Below are 22,410 nucleotides of genomic sequence, written 5' to 3'. Positions count from 1 at the left end.
TATTCTATCAAAAATTTAGAAATACTTACAGGATCAGCTCCGGAGACTCGGTGTACCATATACTTCCTCAAATTACTCAAATTATTTGAAAATCAGTTCTCTTTTGAAAAACAACTCAAAATTTCATAGCCCGAGTTTTGCAAACCTAACCATGATACCACTAAATGTAACACCCCAAACCTGGCCTAGAAGTTGTGGCCAAATCCGGTAATGTTACGGTAAAGGGTTTTGAAAATGGAGTCGTTACGATAAATCATACCAGCTTATAACTCATATTTGCTCATGTCTATTGTCAAAACGTTATGAATTATTTCTTTTGCCAAAACACAATTTATAGTGGAAGTCTAATAAAATTGTTATATTTTGGAAATCCAATGCGTAATTTTTAGAAAAACCTTTTCTTTGAGTAAAACCATCATTTTCATAAACGTTTTGTTAAACTATGCGAATGAACAAGCAAACAAAACTAAGACAAAAAGTTTAAAAACCATAATTACTAAGTATAATCAGTTCCTAGACGAGTGGTCATCGCTGAGTCTCCACCGCACCAATGTGAGATTACCTGAACAGAACAGACAAATAAATGTGAGATTTCATAAACTCAGCGTGTAACCCAATAGAAATAGACATACAATTTATGCAGAAATCACATATACATTCAAATTCAAATCGGACCTAAGTCCTTTACAGAAACAGATAACAGAATCAAATATTCAGAATCCTACCCCCATTCTCTACAAACTATCTCCGACCATCCTAACACACCATGTGGGGTTAAAAACACCCACCCATCCCTACACACCATATTGTGTCATTAAGACACGTATTAGTTAATATACAGGTAAGATGCCAAAATATAGGCGAGAGTCGCCTTTCAAAACACTTCCTCCATATATACAATCCCACCCCAAAAGTAGATATAGAATACAGATTCAGATACAGATAAGACATGCTTATCATGCTTGTGTACAAATATCAGATATACATATATAGAATAGTCAGATATGCATAAAAGTGTCCTACTCAAAGCATATTGTCAGAATATCAAATCTCATAATCTAGGGTTTGGTTAGCCCTTATCGACCTTACGGTAGGCCCACAGTCAATCGGAATGACCCTTGCAACCCTAGGAAAAATTTTAGAATTATGGGCTTACATGCCCATGTGGGCCCATACACTCAGATTGGCCTTGCCCGTGTGGCCCACACGGCTTGGCCTAAAACCCACATGCCCGTGTGGCATGCCCATGTGGGCTTACATGCCCAACTTGGCCTAGCCCGTGTGTCCCATACAGCCTCACTCACACCTTCACACAGTCGTGTCTCGCACATGGCCAACCATACGGCCAGACACACGCCAGTATGGCGTCGATAGTGAGGTTTTTCGGCTTTTGCTAAAGTTCAATTTTTTGCGTTTCGGGTACACACCTGGTTCATTTTCAACACGAAACCACTTCCAATACCACCAACACCTAAAAACAAAGTACCCAAAACCTTTAGAAATCTATTTATGAGTTAAACAAGATTAACCAAAAACACAAAAACCAACTTACCACTAACAAAAATGACCACAACCTTGAATTAAGCCGCTGCAATGAAATCTTTCACTTCACAACCTTCACCTAAACACAAATTTTATCGATTAAACACCAAATAACGGTTACCAGAAATCAAAACACTACTATTATTTTAGAACCAACCAAAGTAATAGACAGAGTTCCACTTACCAAACCAGAAGGAAAACTCGAAAATTCCACAGCACAATTGAACAATAGATTGACAAGTCGAATCAGAGAAGAACAAAGCAAAGGTTTACAGAGAAAGAGAAAAGAAAATATCAAAAAGGGGAAGAACAGAAGAAATTTTAACATTAGATTTTTGAGGGAGATAGAAAAACGAATTTTTTGAAAAAAAACAAAAGAAAAATAAAAATAAAACTCAATAGCTCCCCACTATTCTCTCATCTACAACCACCCACTCACACAATTCCCAATCCTATCCAAACTCTCTCAGTCAAATGAGACAAAATTTAATACCTTCGCTTGCGCAGGGATTCAAACATAGAACCTCCAACACAACAACTCCTTACCACTCAAACTAGCAAGCTCATTCTAATATGAAGTAGCATACAACCCTATATAAGCCCACTCAACAAGGGTAAGGCTAGAATTAAAAATACAACAAAATTTGACAAAGGTGAGACTTGAACCCAAGATCTCATACACACACCCATAACACTTAACCACTAAAACAAATATACACTTGTATTAAATATTTATAAAAATAGAAATAAATTAAGCGGAGCGTTACAAAATCAGAATATTACCTTATGTGCTTGAAAATGATTTATAATCAATTTGATAAACATTTATAACTATTTATTGAAGTTGTCCTAATTGCTTGGGAGAGCTCAATTTAAGATTGTGAGATACTAATTTTTTGACAACTAAGGAATTAAATTTTAATAAGGGATAATTATGGTAATAAAATTATTATTTTTCTTTAGTCTTTTCTTTTATTTTGCTAAACCAAAATAATGAATTTTAGGTTTTATGGTTTTATTTTTCATTTTTGAAATATTATAAATTTATATTTTATTAATACATTTTAATAAATTTTTATTCAAATTTTGTTTTATTTGTATATTCGTGTTGCATTCATGTTGTTTTTAGTATCATATTCAGTATTAGTATTATTTTCATGTGTTCCTAAAATTATGTATAATCCCTCTCCAACTCATGAATAAGAGGATAATACGCTTTTAGCACACTCGAACTTACATTCTCCTATATTGGTAAAGATGTCTATTCCAATCAAATTAAGATTCAATCGATAAATTTTAAATTTGTTTAAAAAATTATAAACAAGTTTACATTTGTACAATTGTGTTGTCTTATTGTTATTCTTGTTTTAATTATTTTCATATGATTTTTATATGATATCTTAATTTCAAAAACTTATACAATTCATTATAACTAATCATTTTTAACTTTAAATTTATTCATTTGAAATTAAATCATATTGGACATTATACATTAATACAAAATATAATGTTTTAAACTTCACTATAATTTCTCGAAACATAGTGAGGGCATTCTCTAGTGTTTATGCGTTATTTAACGTCAAATCTAATCATATATGAAATCAAACGTCAAATAACAATGGTAAAGAAGTCAAAATGACACACAAAGGAAAATTAAAACATATATATATATATATATATATTAAAATTTGATAAAATAATTTAATCATATAATATTACACATTATATTACTATTAATATAATATTATACCTACATTAATAAATAAAATAAATATATATGTATGTATGTCTGTACGTACAATAAGCATGAAACAAAGTCGGATAAACGTTTAAACATGCAGCATTTAATCTCATATAATTTCACATAACAATATAATCTGTACTATTTATAAAAGAATATTGAGTTGGTGTTACTTATTAATCGGATTTCAATTCGGTTCCAACTAAGTTAAAGAAGTTATTTTAATATCCTTTCGCATTTAAAATAAATTATATTTTTTAGGGTATTTTAATATTTTTATTAAAAATCAATAAAATATGTGTATTATAAGATTTGAACCCATGCTAAATAAATTAGCAAAATTTTAAATTTATCACTCAATCAAAAATTTATTTTAACATTTTTATATACTTTAATTTTATTATCTATACTTTATTACCTCATTCAATTGTATATTTATACTATTAATAAAATCATTAACTACATTGGTGTTACTAGTCATAATGGACACCAATTCAGTTAAGGAAATTATATATTGCACAGGTGTTATTATTTTTTTGTTCCAAATCTTACATTTCATTATTCATTGTATATTATTTATAAACATATCTATGCATTTTAAATACATGGTTTCCACATGCACATGCGTGGGATAAGTTTTTTAGTACTATATAATTACTTTAACCCACATCATGCGTATGCAATAATCTTATTGATAATTTTGTCGATTGAGTTAGTGTCACAAGTCAACTCAAAACTAACTAAAAAAAAAATCCAGCAATGCTATGATAAACAATTGGAGTATATTTAATATTCCTAATATAATGTATTTACCTATTTCAATTTCCTTTTACTCACAATTTAAACTATTTTTTTTATTTTAATCTCATACATATTGCATGTGTTATTATTTTCAATTTCAAATCTTACTTTTCATTATTTATTACTTTTCATTATTTATTTGTATGTTATTTGTAAATGCACTCATGCACAGTGGTTTCCACCTATATACACCCTTGATAGAATTTCTAGTATTTATAATGATAAAATAAATTGACTTAATATATAAATGGGCAATTTAAAAGAAAAGAAAGTAACCAAAGGCCAAAAATATTGGTCTGCTTAATGGGCCGCGCCAAGAATTGGGCCGTTCTACAAAGATAGGGCAAAAGATTATTGGGCCTCCTTTTTACAGGGACTAAATAGCACTACTTCAAAATATTTAGGGACTTAAAACTTGAATATTCCCGCAAGCCAATATTTGGCTCAAATTCACGAGAGGTAGCAGAGTTTTTCATATAGCGTGGGCCCACCACTATATTGCTTTTATTCTTTTTTCTTTCTTTCTACCTTTTCTGTTATTTTTTGTTCTTTTTATTTCCTTTCTCTTCTCCTCCTCCTCCTCCTCCTCTCAACGGAAAACCCTAGCCTCTCCTTTGTGCCGTCGACGGCTCCGTCTCCTCAGCTCTCGAACAGCCGTTCGACCTTCCGGTGTCTTCTCCAACCGCGTTCACCGCCGTTTTCCTCTTCTCTTCTACTTTATTTTTTTGTTTTCAAAACCCCTGGCCGCAGCTTCACTGCCGCTGCTCTCCGACGTCGAGTTGAGGCACCGCCGTCAGTGGCTTAGCCGCTTTACAACTCCGCATCCGCCGTCCGTTCAGGCGCTATCCCTGCCGCTGGTGCTGTCGGTTTTAAAAGCCATCCCTTTTCACCTTTTTTTCTTCTTGGCTTCTCTGTTTTGGTTCCGACTTATCCTTTGCTTGGCAGGTGTCTCTGGTTTGGGTAAATAAATCAACATGATTAGACGGCATGAAAAAAAAAATAACAAAAAATATTAATATGAAAGGCATGGGTATAGCACAAACATGTCAGAATCTTAATAAAAAAATGATAATTTAGACAAATATTTATATCGTGTAAAAATAATATGCAACGAAAAAGGAAAAATACAAATACACCCCCACGGTATTAACCAAATATGAAAGAGCAGCAAAAGCGAATCAAAAAGGCCCCAACAAATAATAAAACAAAAATTGGAAAAAACCAGCAATAGCCGTCCACGTACCCAAATTTATTTCGACGGTCATCTTTCTCTTCCCCCTTTGGCATTTGTCCCCACCAACTTTGATTTTGTCACAATGCAAATGGGTTTCTGTCATAAGATGGATTTGTGGGTGTTAGGGGCTCTGAACATGAAATTTTTAAATAAATAAATAAAACTAACAAGAGATCAATGGTCAGAAAAGGGGCTAAGAAATCAGGCTTTTTAGCAACAAGGAGAGGCTAGGATTGCTCTCAAATCCAATGACATTACTCAAAAATACCCTTCCCTTATCTTATCATCTCCTCTCCATACCCTTTTTCACTCTCTAAAAACACCAGCCCTTTTCTTTCTTCTGCATATTTTCACTCATTAATCTCCTATCATCTTTACGTAAACCACATTATTTTGGACTTCAAACTAAGCTTTTCAGCTCCATTTTCATTCAAGTTTTTGAATTGGGTTTTTATTATATCTGTAGCCTTTTCTTTTTCGATATAAGAAATGGCCCCAAGGTCAGGGAAAAGCAAGTCAAGTAAAGCAAAAGCTGAGAAGAAGAAGAAAGAGGAGAAAAGTAAGTATACTTTTTTTCCCCTCACTTATGTACATTTAAAAAGAATAATCAGATACTTTGAAATGCCCTTTTTTTCCTTTTTAATTTTGTTTATTGTTTTGTTTTTCCAGTTGTTCCTTATGTTCTTGACATCACTGTCATTACTCCTTATGAAACTCAAGTTGTGCTCAAGGTAGTCATTTGGTTTCTACATTTTTCTGCATTTTTTTTTATTTCAAAAGAATCATAGCAAATTCTGAAATTCCAACTTTAAATTTTTTTTAAAGAATGATTACATGAGTCTCCAATTCTAAAATATTGATTAATTTAGCTGAAATTACTGGAAATTGTTCTTTTTTGGGGGGTTCTTGAAGGGTATTTCCACTGACAAGATACTTGATGTAAGAAGGCTGTTGGCTTCTCATGTGGAGACATGTCACCTTACAAACTATTCTTTTGCTCATGAGGTGAGCGAAATCGAGTTTTTATTTTTAATTTTTTATTTTTCTTATAATTTTTTAATTCATTTTGTTTATGAAAAATAATGGCTAGGTCAAAGGGAAGAGATTGAGTGACAAAGTGGAAATGGTTACCTTGAAACCATGTTTGCTCAAAATGGTTGAAGGTAGGTTTTTTAGGTTAAGCCTCCTTAACCAAATCTCTAATTTTATTTTTTTAGTAGAAAAGTCCCTTCTTTTGTTTTATTACTTGTCTCATATAATATATTAACATACAAATTCTAAATTACTTATAAATCTTTCCAACTGTTAAATTTGTAATTAGAGGAGTTAAACAACTTTTTTTTCAATTTTTATTTTGTCGCCCATTATTAAATTGCCCCGTTAACTGAAAGAAACTTGAAGGGTTGGGTTTCTTCTTTATTATCTTCTTAGTTCTAATAATCAAGCATTAATGAAAAGAGAAATTTTTGTTGTTGTTATTGTTGGGTATTAGTAGTTAAATTATTTACATAAGAAAAAAGCAAAGAAATTAAAAATAATAATCTCGAATGGAGCATTCCGGTTGACATAATATATAGTAACTTTTCTTTAAAAAATACATTCATTAAAATTGAAAAAAATCCAAAATTTGGTTTTAATCAAAAGGAAATTAAAGATTAACACAAATTATGAATCATAATGAAATAATTATGTAACTTCCCAAACCCATTGATAATATCAACTAGTGAAATGAAGAAGTTGTCGTTTTCTTATAGCCAAGAGATACCTTCAACTTCTTCAAAACAATTTATGATTTCGTTTTTCTTTAAATTCCAGAACAAAACACTTTAATAGTAAATAAATAAAAATAAAATATTTCAATTTTAATGGATTAATTTACTTCCAAAATAATTGTAAGTACATACCATTTGACATTTATTTTTATTTTCTTGGATCTTATGGAATTCTTATTCTTAATTGAATTTAAATAGTTTTACAATATCATGAACCCGACTCACAAGTTTATTTATTATTTGTTCATTGCTTAATTTAATTAAATTGGTTTTAGAAAACGAAATGTCTTCAATTGGAGTGTAAAATGAAAAGAAAATAAGCCTTAAATCCAAATTTACTAGAATAAAATGAAATGATACTTTTTTAGAAGAATAAAATAATACTTTTCTAGTATTAGAGTTTTAATTAGACTTGACGTACTAGTTGCAATGTTTAATGACATTTATTCCTGCTTCTTGTTGCTTTATGATTCTTTTCTTATTTTTAATGATATTTTGTTATTTCCTATAAAAACATTTATTAAAGTAAAATTAACAAAATATAATAAATAAAATAATATTGATTTGTTAAAATTTCATTTTATTTGAAAATAAATATTATTTAAATCCATTCATTTTAAATAACAATTTACCTTTTTTTTTCTCATTTATAATAAAGTTCGAGATGTTTTTCTGTTTTTTTATAAAAATGTTTTTCTACTTTTTGTTTATATAAAAATTATATCGTTATATTTTAAATTTAATTTTTTGGTCCAACAATTTACTCATTTGATACATTGGTAATAGAAAATTGTAATTCTACAAGTAGATTCGAATACTATATCCTCTTTTTTAATTTAACTTTATTTTTCACTACATTTTGCTCACCCTCTAACTTGTGGAGTATAATAAAAAATTAATCTCAAAAACATGTATTTTCAATTAAAAAAGGCGAAGTTAACACAAGCAGATATTTTAATGAATAATTAATTCTTTAAAACTAATTTTTTTGAATATGTATAATTTTTTCAACATAAAAATACAATCCAAAATTACCAGTAATTTGTATGTGTAAGACTTAGATGCAGGTAGTAAAACTTGAAACTGTACACTCAAGGGTTTACTGACATTAGTAAAACGACAAATATGTATAAAAATAAATGTTGATATATCTTTTATTTTATTGTAGTTGCTGCATGCCTGTCTTTTGACTCTAATACCGCTTAATTGGATTTTAAACAACACGTTTTACACGAGAAAACGAAATCGACTCTAACAATATGACATTGCCCAATAATTGTTCTGTAGTTACAATAATGCCACTTTGATGCAGAGGAGTATGCGGAGGAAGCTGAGGCGGTGGCTCACGTGCGGAGACTGGTAGATATTGTAGCATGCACCTCCAGGTTCTCGAGGCCTAAACGTCCCCGATCACAATCCTCATCAGCGCCGTCAGATTCAAAAGCCAAAAAGGTCAATAGGCCCAACAACTACGCTCTTCCACCTGCGCCCTCGGATGGCGGAACGACGCCGATTCCGGAGAACTTGGACATGGCTGCCATTCATCCCACCCCGAAATTATCGGAATTTTACGATTTCTTCTCATTCTCTTACCTCTCTCCTCCGATTCTCAGTAAGTGCTATTTCTTCTTTTGAATAACGCAAAAATATTCCACCTGTTACTTAATTCGTTTTCTAAACTATACTTTGCTACTTAATTACATTCTAACAATGTTAAAATGGCAAGCATAAATGAAAAATAAATTTTTTAAATATTTATAAATATTTAGAATCAACCTAGATAAATAGATTTCTAAATTTAAAAGAATCTAGATGTCATTTTATTTAGATTCATTTTAAACTTATTTTTAATAATTTTATATATTTTAATTTCATAATAATAATGTGAAAATCTCAACTTTTAGAATATTTATTATTTTTAGGAAAATTCTCAAGGTATTTTTGGAATTTTAGAATTTTCTTTAGTTTTCTTAAATTTTTTTTCATTTTTTGAATTATTTTCCATCTTCAAAAAGTTTCTTTTATCTTCAATAAAGCTATCAATTTTTGGAATTTTTAGAATTTTCTTTAGTTTTCTTAAATTTTGATATTTTTATAACCTTAGAAACTTTCAAGTATTTTTTTTTTTCATTTTTTGAATAATTTTCCATCTTCAAAAAGTTTCTTTTATCTTCAATAAAGCGATCATCTTTGCTTTATTTTTGTTCGGACATTTTCTTCTTATCTCTCACTCTTTTTATATATATATATATGTACCAAAGTAAGTAGGATTCACTTTCTTTTTATATGTTTTCTACTTTGTTTATGTTTCAATAAGGTAGGTTACTTTAATAATTTGTTTTGACTTTTAATAATTTTGGTTGAAATAAATTCTTGATTTTAATACATTACCAAGAGTTTTATAAAAATATTTGAATTTTTAAATTCTTACTATTTATATATTTCTGTATTCATATAATAATTTTTTATAAAAATAAAAATATATAAAATTATTAAAAAGTTACTCGAGAATGAATTTGAGCAACAAAATGTCCAAGTTCTTCTGAATGTGAAATATTCTTTTTTTGAACGTAAAATAACTATTTTACATAAATTTATATATTATAAAAATATTAATATTTTTCACATGTTGCCACATTTTATCTATTATTGATTGTTATTATTATATCATCACATCCTAACAATTTTACAACATGAGTCCTAAAATATCTGATAGATTTTAAATTTAAACACTAATTAAATTAAAAATTAAATATCAAATTACAAATTTAAGAGTAAAATATATATTAACTTTTTAAAATAAATATCTCTTTTATTTTTTTTCTTGCCTGACAATCGAGCTTTTAGTTTTCGGTAACGGGTAAACATTTTAAAATGGATTTTTTACAGTTTGTTTAATCGTAAATTTAATGCAATTCAAATTTATTCGGTATTCTGACCCAATAAAAAACTTTATGTGGTATTAATTAACTTCAACGAGGTGGCTAGTTTGAAAGTGAAATTACCCCTGCACAAGTTTTTCATATTTAATGGTTGTTAAAATTTAATCACAACTTCATATAAATTAAGATAATAATAGAAGTTAAAACTTCATCTTTAAATATAATAATCTGGAAATTCTAGTATTTGCTCTTGTTCTCGGTCACATTTTTAATTTATTATTTTTGTTTTGGTGAAATTTTTTAAATTAAATTATTTCACCAAAACAAAATTCTTATTTATAATAAGACAGTAAGAGCATCTTACGAGACAAAAACACCAAATTAATTAATAAAATTTCAAATAAAATTGTTTTTAAAACTGAAGCGATATTATTTTAATAAATATAAAATTGAGTGAATATATGTATATTTTACAACTTTAAGTAGGAGCAAGTTATTACCATACACATACCACAAGATGATAATACTTGATTTCAAAGTAAAACCACGAACAAATCTTCGCCATTCTATCTTTTTATTCTTTTTTAAAATTTAGAATTTTTTAAGATTTAAGATTTGAATCCTTAGAAAAACATGCACCTTATTTAATTTGGGTGATGGAAAAAAAATAGTGAAACGGAAATGATTAATTCACCTATTTGACTATTAATGGTGTTGACATGATTGAAGAATAATGCTGAAGTAGCTTTTATTTGGAATAATAAATATAACTAGCTATATTTTGGCTTAAACAAAATTATTCATTTTTTTTACTTACAAAATATCAATATCTTTTAATACATTATTATTTCTTAAAAAGAAAAAAAATTTAAAAACTCAGCCACGGGCGTGCCAAAATATTATAGATGTTTGCAGAGGTGCCAATCATCTGCTTGGGATGAATAAAATCAACAGTATGTATTCATTTCACCTAAATTTCATGATTTACAATGCTTGGCACCTGAAAAGGTATTAGTTCCATAATGCTCAACTTCATTTGCAAAATGAAACAAAATTTATTTATGAAAAGATCAATACCCATAGTTTGTAAAAAGGAAAGAAACTGGAATTTGTGGATGCTGTTTCAGAAATAAATTTATGAAACATAAGAGATTTCATTTGGGAGACAGAAAATAAATATAATTCTCTAAATCAAGAAAGAAATTCTGTGCATTGTGCATGGTTATTTGCTTGCCACTAGTGTAGTGGTAAATGGCTTGCATTTTTTTAAGCAATTGAAAGATGTAAACCCCCCTCAAAAAAAAAAAAAAACTTTTAATCAAGTTGCTTTGGTTAGATTGTTATTTACTAATTTTAGATTTTGCAGATTTGAGGAAATGTGACCCCAAGGATGTAGAAGGGTGGCGTGACGGTGACTATTTTGTAATGCAGGTATGTTTTCACTCTCCATCTTAATAAATCTTCTTGATGGTGGCTTCCTAAAGAACCAAAAATTGTTGATGCAATTTTATCCCATATATTGTTTGAGGCCTTACTTCATGTCACCGTGATCACTCTGAAAATGCTATTTCTTGTTTGTCTTTTGCTAATTGGAGCTCGTTTTCTCCAATGTTGTTACTTTGACCTCTTAAACCATTGATAAAATGAATCATCATACTTTAATTTTGTTGCTCTTCTTGTATTTTTTTAACCACCTTTCCATTTCCATGTATGGTTGATCTCAAAATTTCATTAGATAAAAATCTGCAACGGGAAGTTGATACAAGTGGTTGCATCAATAAAAGGGTTTTACACTGTTGGAAAGCACTTCTTCAAGAGCCACTCTTTGTTAGATCTTTTGCAAAACCTCAGTCAAGCCTTTGCCAATGTAAGCATTGTTTGTCTTTAATTACTTAGCTTCCATGAACATTGCACTTATGTTGATTTGAACCCTTTACCGCGTTGGATATGCCACAAAAAACCTCCTTGCTTTATCTTGATTGCAAAATTTTAATAAATATTGATAAGCAACATTTTACTTTTTAACTTTTTACCTAAGATGTTCTGCAATTCTATTACCCAACCTACCCCTTCTTTCTAGAGGGAACAAAAAAATGTTGGTTGTGTTTGTGATACATCTCAAGAGTATACTTTAGAACTATAAATGCAAAAGGACATCGAGGAAGGAAAAACAATTTTCTTCTTTGTCAAGTTAGCCACAGGGATCGATGTCACCAATGTGCTGCTCTGCAGTATTTGACTTTGCCTTATCCCTTAGAAAAGCTTAAGCCAACAGCGGCTTCGAATGGTTAGAGCTTGCCTTTGACTGTGGATTGCTCTGAGTGAGATTTAGGCTTATCAGTTTGCACGCAGGATTGTGGTGGTGCTAGAATTTAACAACTCCATTTGTGCTGGGTTTTGTTTACGTGATTAAGTTTCAGATACATTTCCAATGGACCAAAATTTGATCCAACCTGATCCATTGGCATCTTTAATTCTCCACTGCTGAACCGCGTTTTTGTTGAGTATTCATGTCAATACAAAGACTGGTGTTTACCATGTTGAGTGTAGCTTTTCTTGCTCTGTAAAATTTGGATCAACCTTGTTCAAATAATGTAACAAATCTGAAGACTGACATGTCAAAAGTTTGTTGTGGCATGACATGACTTTTGTTGTAGCTATCATCTCTCGCTTATTTATTTGTCTTTTATGTTGTAACTTATTCTTGCTTGTGCTTGATGCAGGCATATGAATCCCTTATGAAGGCATTTGTAGGACACAATAAGGTGACATTTTCTTAATTTGCTTCATAGGTTATTTTACCTTGCGAACCATGACATCATGAAAAGCAATTCTGCAAGCTCTTATGCTTTTTTTTCCCTCCAGTTTGGTAATCTTCCCTATGGATTTCGGGCAAATACATGGCTTGTCCCTCCCCCTGTTGCTGAGTGTCCAGCAAACTTCCCCTCTTTCCCATCAGAAGATGAAGAATGGGGTGGTAATGGTGGAGGTCAGGGAAGAAATGGTGAATATGATCTTCGGCCATGGGCTACAGATTTTTCAATTTTAGCCAGCCTTCCTTGCAAAACCGAAGAGGAGAGGATTATTCGAGATCGCAAGGCCTTTTTGCTCCATAGCCAGTTTATTGATGTCTCAATCTTTAAAGCTGTTGCTGCAATACAACATGTCATGAATTCCAGATTAAATGTCAAGGGCCATCCAGACTCTGTCCTTCATGAGCATCGCACAGGTGACTTGTCCATTTTAGTAAAACATGACTCGGAAGATGTGAAACTTGAGTGTGGGGTAAAGGTTGCTGGCCATCAATCATCTGGCATGACTACCAGTGAAACTGCTCGAAGGAATTTACTTAAAGGGATAACTGCAGATGAGAATGTAGTTGTTCATGTAAGTCCACAATCTTCTCTTCTCTTCTTAGGCATCTTACATCATCCTAATTTTTTCTTTTCTTTTATTGTAATGAATTTTATTTGCTTCCTAGGAATGTGCGTGCCCTATAGCTTTTCATCTTTCCCTGTCCCTCCTGTCCTCTCTCTTTTTTTTTTTTTCTGTATACATGGAGCATGTGCTTTATTGGCTGCTGCTTTGTCATCATTGTATTTTGTTTTCTTTTTTACTTCTTATGTATCTTCTAAAACTTCGAAGAGTATCTGATTTGTCACCTGAGACTCACATGGGTCACTTTCTTTTTCATCTATGCATACCAGCCTTTATACCCATGCACATTTGTCTGAAGTCTCTCTGTGTAGTTTGGTGGTCTTTATCACGTATGACCAAACCTTGTCAATTTCTTGATTATGCATAATGCTAGAAGTTTTCCACTAAAAAATCCTTTTCAAAAGCATATTGTTTGTTTGGCTAATCAACATGGTAACCATCTCACAGGATACTTCTGCATTGGGCACTGTCATTGTTAGACACTGTGGGTACACTGCAATTGTAAGTGTTGTTGGTGATGTGAAGAAGGAAAAATCTGGTGCTCGGGATATTGAAATTGATGATCAACCAGATGGAGGAGCGAATGCTCTTAATATTAACAGGTCTGAATTGTTTGATGATGCTCTCATTTCTATATCATGCATATAACACACACCTTGGGCCCTCCGGTAGGGCTTAACTCATGAAGTTAAGTAGTTAACTGCATTATATCAAATCATATTATAATTTTTACCATCCATTCTGTTTAACCTAGAACTATTCAATCAGCTAAGGGAGAAGATAATTAAATAGGATATGAATTGATCTTCTGAAGTGAGTGAAGTCTTATATGTGAAATTGAGAGTTTGATGAATGGACCAAAGAAAATATGAAATTGAGTGCCAGGCCGTCAGCTAGAGACATCTCTCGTATGCTGAGTGGTATTATAATACGTCTATTAGGTTATGAATGAGGCTTTCTAATTTGAGCTTTTCATCAATTGCCAAATGGTTTTGAGGTGGATGCTTAAACAATACGTCATGAGTACGGGTTTTTTCTTCCCCGTTTTTCATGTGTTATTTTATTCCCTACACTTTTGTAGAAGTGTTCCATTTCTTAGAATTGGGCTTTTCTGTGAGGGAGAGTGTTAATTTCACATCAGTTGAAGGTTTTGTTGTGGTCTTATTTTGAAGGTCTCTTCTGCAACTGGCATTTGGTTTTAGACTCAATGCAAATAATTACTACTTACAGCTTGTCCTAATAAATTACAAGGAATAAGAATTGTTGCATGCATTTTACTAATAATATTCAATGATTTTACTTTGTTTTACCTGAAACCAGTATTGAATTTATTGCAGTCTAAGGGTTTTACTTCACAAATCCAGCCCTGCGGAAGTAACTGGTGGAGGACAGTCAAATCAGTCCAACTTGATTGATTCCAAATCTTCTAGATATCTTGTTCAGCGAGTAATTAAAGAGAACTTGACAAAATTAGAGGAGAACTCAGCTGCCCCTGAAAGGACTATTAGATGGGAACTTGGTTCTTGTTGGGTGCAGTATCTACAAAAGCAGGAAACTTCAACAGATGCTACTTCAAAAGGACTTGCAAATGATCAGGAGGCTGAAGCTGCTGTCAAGGGTCTTGGAAAGCAGTTTAAATTTTTAAAGAAAAGGGACAAAAAACCAAGTAATATCAGTAGCACAGTTGAGAAGGAAGACAATGATTCTGAGTTATGCAGTGAGGATGTGAAGTCTAATCTAGGACAGGAAAGCAACGTTGAGTTGAGCAGTGAGATGGAATTGAAGCACCTGATTTCTAAAGAAGCCTTCTCACGTCTTGAACAAAGTGGAACGGGTCTTCACTTAAAGGTTTCCTTCTCTCACTCTTCCTTTTTAACCTACATTTACCTTTTTCTTTACACTCTTTAAGTTTGGCATTGGTTTTCTATGCTATAGATTCGTGTGCCTGACTGTGCTTCAAGCTATCTATCTTTATAACTACTAATTTTCTTGTTGTAAGTTTTTTATTGTTATATTTTGAACTCAATCTTTTAAGTTTGCTGTTCGCAACAGTCAGCTGAGGAGCTTATTAAGATGGCATGCAAGTATTATGATGACATTGCTTTACCAAAGCTGGTACTATTCAATAGCCCAAGCTATTATCTTTTAAGACATACTTTTTGGGTTTAATGCACAGTTCATGGACAAACTTTTTACTTCATTAGGTAACAGATTTTGGATCGCTTGAACTTTCTCCCGTTGATGGTCGTACGCTAACTGACTTCATGCATTTAAGGGGATTACAGATGCACTCTTTGGGTCGTGTGGTGAGGAAACTCTCAAAAAAATCAGTCCTCTTGAATCCTTTTGCGAAAGTGATTATTGGTTATCTTAAATCCTTTCTTATTGGCACTAGGATAGTTTTCAAGTAATACTCTCTGACTTCCTAATAAATGTAGTTTTATTCATGAAAAATTACATAAAGTACATGCTTAGAAGTACGGTTCCTTGTTTTTGTTGACTCTTATTATCATTGTACAAGTCAGGTTGAACTTTCTGAGAAGCTTCCTCACATACAATCACTTTGCATCCATGAGATGATTACTCGAGCTTTCAAGCATGTAGTGAAAGCAGTTGTGGCATCAGTTGAGAAAATTGAGGATTTACCTGTGGTTATAGCTTCAACCCTGAATTTCTTACTTGGAAGTTGCGGAGTGGATGTTAATGCCTCAAGTGCAAATGATGACTATTTTCTCAAACTGACGTGGTTAAGAAAGTTCCTTGGAGCAAAATTCGGTTGGAAACTGAAAGATGAATTCCAACATTTAAGGAAACTTTCTGTTCTTCGCGGACTTTGCTATAAGGTACTATTTCTTGTTGATATCTTTCAGCTGCTGAGTTCATCAGATGACAGATGCTGAGTTTTACTTATATTTTTTTCCCAGATTGGTCTAGAGTTGGTTCCTAGAGATTATGATATGGAATGCCAAGAACCGTTCAGAAGTTGTGATATTATTAGCATGTATCCTGTTTGTAAGGTGGATCTCTTTTTCATTACTTTCCCATTATAGCTATATTCATATCTATATCCATATATGTATATTTTGTTTCAAGATTGTTATTATCTAAATGGACCAGCTTGTTATGGATTCACCATAACCAGACTCTGCCTGTAATGATTTACAGCATGTAGGATGCTCTTCTGCTGATGGCAGAACATTGTTGGAGTCATCCAAGATTGCTCTTGACAAAGGAAAACTAGAGGATGCGGTTAACTATGGGACAAAGGTATTTTCCCATGCAGTTACACTTTGCATTTATTTATGCCCTATGTTTGGTGAAGGGTAAGAGAAAGTGATATAATTTTTATCTTCTTTTCTTTTATATTTTCTCATTTGGTTAAAAATTTGAGGAAAGCAATTGAAACAGAAAGGATATGTAAAAATTATATCACTTTCTGTAACTGAGTTGGTGTCTATCTAATCAATAACTGATCCCTTCACTATTCCTATTTTTCTCTTATTTTTATTGAAAGGACTTATCTCCTTTCCGTGCTTTTTATATATTAATGAGTTAAGCTTACAGTTAATGTTTAACCTTTTTTTTCCCTTCTGTTAATTAACCACAGATAGAGCGAATGTGATAAATTTGTAGTATGTAAATGTTAGCATGCATTTTAACTAATTACATCAAGCAACAGAGGAAATGATGAAAAATAACAAAGTAGCCCTTTTCCTTCTCATTCCTCTCTTTATTTTCTCTTCCTTTATCCTACATTGTGAAGGGATGCAATGTTACTAAATAGAACTTCAATTGGTCTTATGTTATGTGATACTTGCTTTTCAAGGCATTGACAAAGATGATAGCTGTATGCGGTCCTTATCATCGAACTACTGCAAGTGCTTACAGTCTTCTTGCTGTTGTTCTCTACCATACTGGAGATTTCAATCAGGTATCAAAACCTTCTGCTATATTTCAGATTAAGATGTATGAAAATGAATTCACCTCTCAGTCTCCGAGATACTGTTTACTTAGCAAGCTAAGGATTCAGATAATATATTATCATGTTATCTGAAAATAATATTTTTCTATCAAATTTAACTGGACATAATGGGAAATATATCTAATGTAAATTGTTTCTTGCTGTTTAGGCAGCCGTATATCAACAGAAAGCTTTGGATATTAATGAGAGGGAGCTTGGTCTTGACCATCCAGATACCATGAAAAGCTATGGGGATCTTTCTGTATTCTATTATCGGCTCCAACACATGGAAATGGCTTTGAAGTGAGTCGGGATCTTTTGTGGTTTAGATTGCATTTAATTTGCTAAAAGGCTCACAGCTCTCGCACTGCTAAGAGTGATGCCCTTTTCTTGCTTGATGATGATATACTCTTTTGGAGTATGTGTTGTTTATTTTGCTTTCGATTTTTACACTCTTGACAAACTTATTACATTTTTCGCAGATATGTAAACCGTGCCTTATTCCTTCTTCATTTTACTTGTGGATTGTCTCACCCTAACACTGCCGCAACATATATAAATGTGGCTATGATGGAAGAAGGCATGGGAAATGTTCATGTTGCTCTTAGATATCTACATGAAGCTCTTAAGTGCAACCAGAGACTGCTTGGAGCTGATCACATACAGGTCTGTCTCATCTTTGTTGTTTGTTCAATGAGATCGTACATACGTGTCTAATTTTCTCATAGTTGGATCTTTTTTTTTTTTTGTGATTTCCTCCCATGACAGACTGCCGCAAGCTATCATGCTATTGCCATTGCTCTTTCATTGATGGAAGCTTATTCATTAAGTGTGCAACATGAGCAAACTACACTCAAGATACTTCAAGCAAAACTCGGACCAGATGACCTTCGTACCCAGGTAAATACGCTGGTCATGACTGTCTATACCACTTGGCTAGGCAATTTTATGCTTCTTTGTGCATTCTGTTAGATGAGGGTTCTATTGAGATCAGAAATCGAAAAGATTGAAGCACTTTTTGTTGGCTGATTAACATTATTAAACTGTTTATGAACTGCTTTCCTTTTGCAGGATGCTGCTGCCTGGCTTGAATATTTTGAATCAAAAGCTCTAGAACAGCAAGAAGCAGCACGAACTGGAACTCCGAAGCCAGATGCATCAATTGCAAGCAAAGGTCATCTTAGGTATTAATATGGTATATCCAAATTACTAGTTATTCAATTATATCATCATTTCTTGCAGCACAAAAACCTGTGACCGTTTGTTGCAGTGTATCAGATCTCCTCAATTACATTAGTCCCGATCAAGATTCTAAAGGAAGCGATGTGCAGAGGAAGCAGCGGCGTTCCAAGGTACTTGATAGTTTCAGACCATGTTTCGCATAACTCTTAAAAAAAAATCATGATATCATCTATGATTTTGTTTCAGCTTATGTAATGTGACCCTCCACTTATAACAGCACAAAGCACCGTTTCTCTATGTTACTTGAACTTGGTGTGAGTGTCAGATACATGTATATATTCGACACGAGTATGTTCAGTTTTTCCCCCATACCCAAGTCGAACATGAGTATTTGAAAGAAAAATTAAGAGTTGGATCAACATAGCTATTTTTAACTCCAAAATAAGATACTACAGTTTTGAGGTGCTAACATAAAAATGTTCCCTTGTCAGAAATTCAATAAGACCATTGTTTTAAAAAATCTCCAAGAGCAAACAACAAACTCTGATTAGCTTGACCATTCTTTAATGGCCATCAGAACTTTGTTGACTGAAGATGAGGTTGCCTTTGAAGTTTTCAAAAACTTTCTTGTTCTAATCTCTCTTATTAGTATATCCTTCTAAATTGGCTCACTTGCTTATCTTGATGTTCCATGCAGATCCAGTCATTACTATAGATACGGATTTCCATTATCTCATTGTTCTTTATGCTGCTTGACATATAACATTGACATTTTTTTTTCTAACTTGGCAGGTGTTACAGATTAGTGATAAAACCCATGATACACGTAACAACTTACAAACAGATGGTGCTGTGTTTGTTGATGCAACAGATAAAGCTACGGCAACTGTGGATATTAATGAAATAGGTACCCTGTCTTCTATTCATCCCGAAGAACCAGAAGAAACCGATAATATTTATAGTATTGAGCCAACTGTTACAACTGAAGTTGTTGAAGATACAACTTCAGATGAAGGGTGGCAAGAAGCCAATTCGAAAGGTCGGTCAGGAAATGCCACTGGAAAGAAGTATGGAAGGAAGAAACCAGTTTTTGCAAAGCTAAAGGTGAATGGTTGTGAATATTCAAATGGTAGAGAGAGTGGGAGTAGGCGAGACATTATCTCACCAGCAGGAAAAACTGTCCCGAAGAACATTATAAAGGAAATGCAAACAGTAAAGCAATCTAAGTCTTCCAGCTTGAATCCTAGAGGGATTTCAATTGGTTTACCTGCTTCTGTTTCCAGAGGTTCCTCCCCTTCAGCAAATCTTAGTGCCATTGCTTCAAAATCACTTTCTTACAAAGAAGTAGCTGCGGCACCTCCAGGTACAGTTCTAAAGCCATTATTGGAACCAAGTGAGGGAAAAATGGAACAGTCAATGTGCGCCGAGACAGCAAATGTAGAGGATGGGAACAACATCTCTGTTGTCGATGATGTAGTGGATGACAATGATGAAACTGAAGGAACTCATGATACTGAAAGTCAGTCGGAAGAAACTGCTCCTGAAATTGATAAGGTGTCTTCTTGTAGTCAGGAAAAAGGTTTAGAAGCAAAAGGGAGTAAGCTATCGGCATCAGCTGAACCATTCAATCCCGGAGCACTCTATCACCCGTTAAACTCAGTTTCTGTTACATGTGTTTATGATGTAACAGCTAGTCAAGGCATGCTTGCTGAGCCTGTTGTACCTCCAGTTGCTGCTCGAGTTCCTTGCGGGCCAAGGTCGACATTGTTTTACACAAACAATAATTCTTACGGTAGCTTTCTTAGATACCAAACTCCTATTTTGGAACAAAATGGATTTGGATCTCCGAGAGTTATGAACCCTCATGCACCTGCGTTCGTTCCAAGCAAAATTTGGCAAATGACTGGAACTGGTGATTTGAGTGTCTCTGAAGAAGCTATGAACACAGAAGTGAAGGAAGTTGATAAGAAGTCGAGTAGGGAAGTTAACGGTTCTAATCCAAAAAAGAGCAGCGCGGAGGAGAAATCTGAGCTCGCAAGGCAGATTTTGCTTAGCTTCATTGTCCGGTCCGCCAAGCAGAACATGGATGGTGCATGTGAGGCTTTAATCAATGACAAAAGGCTCAACCATTCCCAAAACTCTTCGGATGCAGTTACAAGAGACACTGCAATAATAAAATTTCTATATGGGAATGAAGGAAAGGACTTGGATTCTCAATCCGGTAGCAATGAAGAACCAAAAGCGTTGGATGAAAATAAAAAGAAACCCGGAGATGGCGAAGGCTTTACAGTTGTAAAGAAACGGCGGAAAAACAGGCAGCAGCTTACTAATGTAGTCACTGGGCTATATAATCAGCAATCCATATGTGCTTCTGCAAGGTGAAGAAATAACCTGAGGAAAATAACAGTGTAAGTGTCATCATGTTCCATTTCCAGTTTTATTTATTATCATATCCTTGCTTCCATATTAACAAAGCAATTTGGAGTGAAGCCTGGTTCTTTAGTTCCTACTTAATTTTGAGAACAGCTTGGTATTATGCTAATAATCTCTGCAAATTGGTTCTCTTGTTTAGAGATTTTGTTTGATCAATAAAAAGGCCAATTCGTAATTTTCATACTTCAATTTTTCATTTTGGAGATTTTTGTAGTTTTATGGAAATACTGTGTCCGGCAATGAACAAATTTACAACATATATATGTTCCCATAACTGTTGTAGCTAATATTTAGATTTTAAAATTTTTATTTGAAATTGATGATTTTCATATTTATGATTTGAATTAAAATGTAAAAACCCCTTAAATTTAAAAAAAAAAAATTACGCTTTTGTGTTTTTTTCTTTTACACCTAATAATTTTCAAAATGCGTTAAAAAGCTAATCAAACTTTTTCAAAAAAAAAAAATAAGGCTTTTTTTGTCCTCATACAACCACAACGTGACATGCGGAAAAAATATAAAAAATAAAAATTAATAAAAGTAATAAAATTATTGATTTTAATAAAAATATAATTTTTTATAAAATTTAATAAAGTCATAAGAAAATTATAAAAATGTAAAGAAATATAAAATTTGTAAAAAATTATAAAAATTATTGTACTAAAAGAATCATTTTATAATTTTTCTATAACTTTATTTGAATTTTATTTTTTATCATTTTTCATCACATGTCATATTGTGTTGTGACACGTAATGGTTTTAATTGAAAAAAGCTGAAGGTATTTAAAGTGTTAAAGTTAATAGTTAAAGAGTTTTTTGAAGCATTTTATAATTTTATTATTTTATAAAATTTTACAATTTTTTATATTTTTACGATTTATATATATTTTCTAAATTTTAATAAAATTTAAATAATTTTATATTTTTATTAAAATTTAATAAATTTTATAACTTTTATTGATATTTATTTTTATATTTTTTGCATGTCACACCGTGATTATGACATGTTGTGGCTTTAATTGAAAAAATTAAGGACAATTAACTCTAATGGTTAATTGTTAAAGTACCAATTGAGTGCCAAAAAAAAAGTAGGGACTTAATTGCTTTTTTTGAAAAAGTTTGAGGGTTTTTTTATGCATTTTGACAGTTTAAGTACTCAATTGAGTGAAAAAAGTGGAGCTTAAATGCTTTTTTCGAAAAAAATTAAGGGCCTTTTTGATACATTTTGAAAACTCAAGTAACTGATTAAGTGTAAGAAAAAAAGAGAGAAGAGAGTTAATTTTTTTTTTTTTAAGTTTGAGAGCTTCTTATGATTTTTAGATTCTTTATTTTGGAATTAAAATATTTAAATTCTAAATTTAAATCCATTCAAATTCATTATTTGGATAATTCAAGTTTTATTTCAATTTTCATCTAATTTTAAG

At 32.1% G+C, this 22,410-nt stretch overlaps 1 protein-coding gene and 1 long non-coding RNA gene across 4 annotated transcripts; one reads left to right on the top strand and one right to left on the bottom strand.

The window, feature by feature from the left end:
* Positions 1-4,296: 4,296 nt before the first annotated feature.
* On the bottom strand, positions 4,297-5,307 carry LOC128294142 (uncharacterized). Its single transcript, XR_008284406.1, has 2 exons — positions 5,213-5,307; positions 4,297-5,035 (listed from the first exon to the last, which is right to left on the bottom strand). It is a non-coding gene; the product is annotated as an uncharacterized LOC128294142 (long non-coding RNA).
* Positions 5,030-21,161, top strand: LOC108486087 (protein REDUCED CHLOROPLAST COVERAGE 3). Of its 3 annotated transcripts, none has more exons than XM_053030101.1 (23): positions 5,030-5,877; positions 5,988-6,049; positions 6,231-6,323; positions 6,409-6,481; positions 8,403-8,702; positions 11,339-11,403; positions 11,708-11,839; positions 12,696-12,737; positions 12,838-13,359; positions 13,858-14,012; positions 14,748-15,258; positions 15,463-15,525; positions 15,615-15,716; positions 15,936-16,253; positions 16,335-16,427; positions 16,576-16,677; positions 17,237-17,341; positions 17,541-17,674; positions 17,854-18,037; positions 18,140-18,271; positions 18,443-18,555; positions 18,642-18,723; positions 19,346-21,161. In XM_053030101.1, the coding sequence occupies exons 1-23, from the start codon at positions 5,808-5,810 to the stop codon at positions 20,933-20,935; spliced, it is 5,043 nt and encodes a 1,680-aa protein (XP_052886061.1). In that variant the 5' UTR covers positions 5,030-5,807; the 3' UTR covers positions 20,936-21,161. The 3 variants fall into 3 exon arrangements, with proteins under 3 accessions (XP_052886061.1, XP_052886062.1, XP_052886063.1); XM_053030102.1 differs by having other exon boundaries at positions 5,817-5,877; positions 6,188-6,323; XM_053030103.1 differs by lacking the exons at positions 5,030-5,877; positions 5,988-6,049; positions 6,231-6,323; positions 6,409-6,481; positions 8,403-8,702 and adding an exon at positions 10,327-10,980.
* The last annotated feature ends 1,249 nt before the right edge of the window (positions 21,162-22,410 follow it).

This window comes from Gossypium arboreum, chromosome 6, assembly GCF_025698485.1.
Source record: "Gossypium arboreum isolate Shixiya-1 chromosome 6, ASM2569848v2, whole genome shotgun sequence".
Classification (NCBI taxonomy): domain Eukaryota; kingdom Viridiplantae; phylum Streptophyta; class Magnoliopsida; order Malvales; family Malvaceae; genus Gossypium; species Gossypium arboreum.
This window is presented reverse-complemented; position numbering and strand designations above follow the sequence as displayed.

Coding starts and splice junctions, on each gene's coding strand:
- LOC108486087 (XM_053030101.1), top strand. CDS start 5,808: ATGGCCCCAAGGTCAGGGAAAAGCAAGTCAAGTAAAGCAAAAGCTGAG. Junction 12,738..12,837: donor CATTTGTAGGACACAATAAG/GTGACATTTTCT, acceptor TTTTCCCTCCAG/TTTGGTAATCTTCCCTATGG. Junction 13,360..13,857: donor ATGAGAATGTAGTTGTTCAT/GTAAGTCCACAA, acceptor ACCATCTCACAG/GATACTTCTGCATTGGGCAC.